Source organism: Nothoprocta perdicaria, unplaced genomic scaffold (genome assembly GCF_003342845.1).
Source record: "Nothoprocta perdicaria isolate Ctin4 unplaced genomic scaffold, notPer1 scaffold_21, whole genome shotgun sequence".
Taxonomy (NCBI): domain Eukaryota; kingdom Metazoa; phylum Chordata; class Aves; order Tinamiformes; family Tinamidae; genus Nothoprocta; species Nothoprocta perdicaria.
The window spans coordinates 394776-399817 of NW_020455316.1; the positions used below are offsets into that span (position 1 = coordinate 394776).

Below are 5042 nucleotides of genomic sequence, written 5' to 3' on the forward strand. Positions count from 1 at the left end.
ACTTCATCTTGGCTGAGAGAAATAAGAATCTAGGAGAGTCAAAGATAGAAGTGATCAGATGTCACTTGCAGTGATGAAGAACAGGAAGATGTTGGCCTTCCAGCCTTGCTGGAGCACACTGCCAGATTTTATCTACTACTTACTATCAATTAACTGAAACAAGAATTGGCTACTCTTCTGATGAGTCTTTTCTGTATGCATTTTTTAACACAACAAACCTCCTAGAAACACAAAACATCAAAGCTTATAAAGTATTGAAGTCAGCATATGGTTATGTGAATGGGTAGTTTTTGCAGCATGCAGATACAAAGATATGCCTTTAATTCACAGCAAAGGAAATTGCCTCTTTTTTGAATAACTTCAGATGCTATGCTCGGATGCTGGCACCCCTTCTGGGGCTTCCAGATATACTGGAGATATATCCCACACTGAGATATAATAACAGGCACTGAACAGTGATCAATACAGGCACAGTATAGGCTCTAAAGGCTCTTATTTTTCTTGTGTTTTCATTTCAGATTCAGTTTTTCAGATTCAAACAGTCTTGCAGGACCCCGACGTAAGATATTTTTTTGACTCTGTAGAACTCTTTGCCACTGTTCCTCAGGAAAAGCAGAATGTGTGTCATGTTCACACATGTATTTAACATGAATATAATTTCTATTGTGCAGCTGAATTAATTTCATTTCCATTAAATGTCAAGATGACACTACTTGCTCCTTTTTCTTGACAGCTCTAGACAATGTATTGAAAAATTATAGATTTTTTTTAAGAATCCAGATATCTATTTAGCACACTTTAAACTCACCATGGCAAAAATTGACAATGACAATAATCTGAATATTACCACCATTCTGTTCTATGTGAAGGCTTTAAAGAGTGAAGCTTTGTAGCACAATTTTTGATTTGTGCTAAAATAGCTAAAAAACAAATCTACACAGATTTCAACTAAAGAAAGGATTTTTTCTTTTTAATGTTAGCACGCTTTTCAGGTCACCTATTCCCAATTCACTACAATTTCTTTGTGAACTTGTAATATTTACTGAGTGCATTTTCTTCATTATAATACAGCTATTTTGACTTGCAAATCTGAGAAAAGAGCTGAAATTAACTCACTAAGGAAAATTACATCTGGACTGGATTTGGTAGGTAAATGCCATTACATTGAAAAAATTAAATTTAAAAAATTAATATTACGATTGTATTATATGCATTACTGAAGTAGAGTATCATTAACACTGGGATTAAGAAAGCAATTAACCAATCTGGGTTTTTTTTTCCTATTACTTGATTGTGTTTTCTACTCTCATCATTCTAAAATGCACTTCAAATAAGTTTTCACTCAAAACTGGTCTTAAAGGTCATTCCTGTGTAGACAAGCACAAGATTCAATATCATTTCACAGAGCGTGTCTGAGGTTAACCTTCAACACCTATGCGAAACTATTCTGAATCTGCGTTAGCCTTGTACACAATAGTTAAGCAAGCACTTCTGAATCCTGCAAAAAAGGGAGCTTTATGGAAAAAAAAAAATCAACTACTTCCAAACCACACACAGCTCCTTACGTATGGTAGTACTACCTTAGAAATTGCCACATACTACTTGCAAATTCAGATTGAATTACGTGGTGAAGATACAGGGGGAAGCTAGTGTCAAGAAAGTCCTTCGAAATACATTCTAATTTAAATACAGACTGAATCTGGCCTTCAGATTTTCAGCAAGCAGAAAGTGATTATCTGCAAAAACAAAACAGAACAGAGTCAAAAACAACATTAATATCTTTGATTCTATTGTTCCACTGAACTGTTTAATTTGATAGTGTAACGTGAATCATAGCACACTGAATGGAATGAGGGTCCCAATTGTTTTTTTTTTTTTTTCTTCAGATTTTGATGCCAAAATGGATGGTTATAGTGCATTTACCTTGAGCATTTTGGTTTAGCTGTAAAATTATCTCTTTCCTGTTTCTCTTCACAGAAGATAAATAGCAACACTCCGCAGGATGAGATGCAATACTGTATTTTGTAGGATGATACAACCTGTAAAGTATTAGAAAAAAAAAAACAAAGCATTGCAGCAGCAAAGAAAAAAAAAACAAATTCAAATTCAACTAAAAAGGATTTCAACTTCTGAGTCTATTTCATAGAGATTCCATGTGTGGGAAGTGAAGAAGGAAAAGAGGAAAAAAAAAAAAGGAACAGAAATGCTATATGTCCTCCTAATCTGGCTACAGTGTTTTGGTGTAACTGCGATACTGCAAAACTGTCATTTTAGCTCAATTTACAATTATCAGGAAGGCAGGGTATTTAAAATGAATTGATTGGGAAGAGAAAAATGTTTTTTTTTTCAGAAACCTGTACAATCTATACATCCACATGTACATATTCTTTAATGGTTAATATTTTCATGCAATTTTAATAACCTCATATAAGTATCCTTATAAAAACACACATACACATACAAGATTGCACAATAGGGTAGCATTATTATTGTAAAAGCAAGTGACAGTGAAAATAAGTGGTTTGTTTAGCACCATACACAGGACATAGACCCATGCTGTTACTATTTACGTCCTTTACATTCATTTAATTAGTTTCTTAATGTTTTTATGGGCATACTCATTCCAAATCTCGGTTGCTTCAAATCCTTAAAAAAAAAAAAAAAAGAGCTCATTGATAATTGTCTTTTTAGCTTAGTGGTGTTGTGGTGTTGTATTGAAATGTGGTAACATTTCCTACTTTATGGTAGGAAATTGTAGAGGACTGACTAGGATAAGGTCTTCCCACGTCTGCCTGAGTATGCCACTGAGAAACTAGCTTTACCCATGAACTTGCAAGGAAGCTGCGTGCTACCTGCATGCAGGTATTTACGTGAAAATAGCCTTATAAAAACAAGTAAACTCAGTTCTACACAGTTCCCCTTTCTGGATATATATATGTTAGAGTGGGAATGAGAGACGAGAAAGGATGACGAAATCAAGAGGGCAGAATTTGCCTACAGACATTATGGCTATGTAAAGGCTATTCTGAATGTGATGGGGGCAAAAAAAAAAAAAAAAAAAAAAGGCATATTCTAACCAGTAGCGCTGGTTATTCAGCAAGGGAGGCAAACACAGCACACTTTTAGACACCATCTCCACGCCACTCTCAGAAGTGAAACCGCCTGGAAGTGCCAGAAGCCTGGAATGAAGTATTTGCTTATCAATGCTGAGTATATTGTTTAAAAAAAAAAAATCCTAATTTTGCTGTATCTACCTAAGGATCACATACCATCTCCCCCGCACCATTTAGATTTCCTTTCATGCCACAGCATTTCCCGCATGTGTGCGGGCTTCTGCGCAAGGCTTTTCCTTTTCCAGGCCCTTTCCCCCCCGTCCTTGCCCGCGGGTCGCAGTGACATCCCGCGCTCCGCAGGCGCGGGCAGTCCCAGCGCTCACGCCGCGCTTCTTCCACGCGAAAGAAAAGCGCTTTCGGGCAGCGAAAAGAAAACAAAAAGTGATGCGAGAAACGAGTGAAAAGCGGCAGCGAGGCGGCCAGCGGGAGGCTCGGCCGGCTCCGCGGCGCGGAGGGGCCGCGGGCAGCGCCCGGGGCCGCCGCGCTCCTCCCCGCGCCGCCTCCTCGGAGCGAGCCGCGAGTTTCGCTGCCTCGCTCGCAAAAGCGGCGAGTTATTCGCGAGGTTGATCTGGGTTTTATAAATATTGAGGGGTGGGGGCGAGGCGCAGCGGGTGCGCAGGGGAAGCCAAGCGCCCTCCCGGCCCGCAGGGCTGAGCGCTGACAAAGACGTCGGACAAGTTACTCCCTTGGCTTTTTTTTTTTTTTTTTTTTTTCTCCTTCTCCTTTCTTTCTCTCTCCTTCTTCCTTTTTCTTCTCTCCTCCTTAATTGTCTCATTGTTAGCGGATTACCCTCGTTCCCGGCTACATGCGGCGCGGGTAAAAAGCGACCCCCTCCCACCAAGAAAAAAATAAGTCATTTATTAGTAACTAGTATTTTGGGAATATAAAAAGAAAATAAAGAAAAAAAATAACGCGTGCAAGATATCTCTTAAGAGTATAAGTCTGCGGGAACTTGACTTTCGGGCAGGAACCGTCCCGGGAGCACCGCTCGCCGCCACGACGCCACTCCGCACGGCCCGTGGGCGCGCTCTGCCGCGGACACCGGCCCAGGGCAGCGCCGGGATCGGGCTGGGACCCCCTCGCTTCTTCTCCGGGCGCTCCCGCCGCTTCCAGCCGCCCGCGGGCGCCGGGGACAGCCCGGGGGCAACCCGGGGGCAGCCGGGCACTGCCCTGGTCCTTGAGGGTGCGGGGCAGCGTGCGGGGGCTGCGCGGGACAGCCCAGTCCCGATGTCCCGCCGCCGCCGCCTCCCCGCTCCGCTCCGGCTCAACCGCCGCCGCGCCGCGCGCAGCCCGGGGTCTCCTCGGCACCAGCGGCAATCCGACACCACCGCCCGCTCATTGGTCGCCGCCGCCGGCCCCGCCCCTTAGGCCCCCGCGACTCATGCGGCGTCTCGGCTCGAGAGGCGCTGCCGATTGGCTGCGCGGCGCTGTCGGTCACGCTGAGGGATGTGCCGCCCCGCCGCCCGCGGTGCCGCCCCCCGGCGCTGATTGGTATTAGCGGCGCGCGGCGCGCGCGGCCCGGCCGCAGTCGGGGCTCGCAGGCGGTGGAAGAGGCGGCGCGGAGCGGAGCCGGCAGCGGCGCCGGCAGCGGCGGGAGGAGGAGGAGACGGGGAGCAGGAGGAGGAGGAGAAAAGGCGGCCGGGAGGGAGGGAGCGCCGAGCCCGAGCCGAGCGCGGCCAAGTCTCCACCGTCCTCTCGCACCCGCCAAGCGGCGGCAGCGCCGAGGAGCAGCCCGAAGCAGCGAGACAAGGCAGCCCCGTGCCCGCACCATGGTTTTGCGGAGAGCGCTCCCGCCTTGGATTATTTGGTGTTCCGTCTGGCTGTTCCGCTTCGCACGCACGGGGGAGGCACAGGCTGCGAAAGAAGGTAAGGGCGACGCGGGCAGCAAAAGTTTGGGCTTATTTATTGCTTTTTATTCTTTTTTTTTTT

The 5042-nt window shown here is 45.6% G+C and overlaps 1 protein-coding gene across 7 annotated transcripts in view; it reads left to right on the plus strand.

Annotated features, from left to right (window-relative positions):
* Nucleotides 1–4805: 4805 nt before the first annotated feature.
* The window catches only part of EPHA7 (EPH receptor A7), a 155106-nt gene continuing 154869 nt past the window's right edge, over nt 4806–5042 (plus strand). For 5 of the 7 annotated variants that reach the window (XM_026038479.1, XM_026038484.1, XM_026038480.1 and 2 more), the window contains exon 1: nt 4806–4979. In XM_026038479.1, the coding sequence (XP_025894264.1) occupies nt 4883–4979 (97 nt within the window). In that variant the 5' untranslated portion in view covers nt 4806–4882. The remainder of the gene's footprint in view (nt 4980–5042) is intronic. The other 2 variants (XM_026038486.1, XM_026038485.1) reach the window with 1 other exon arrangement.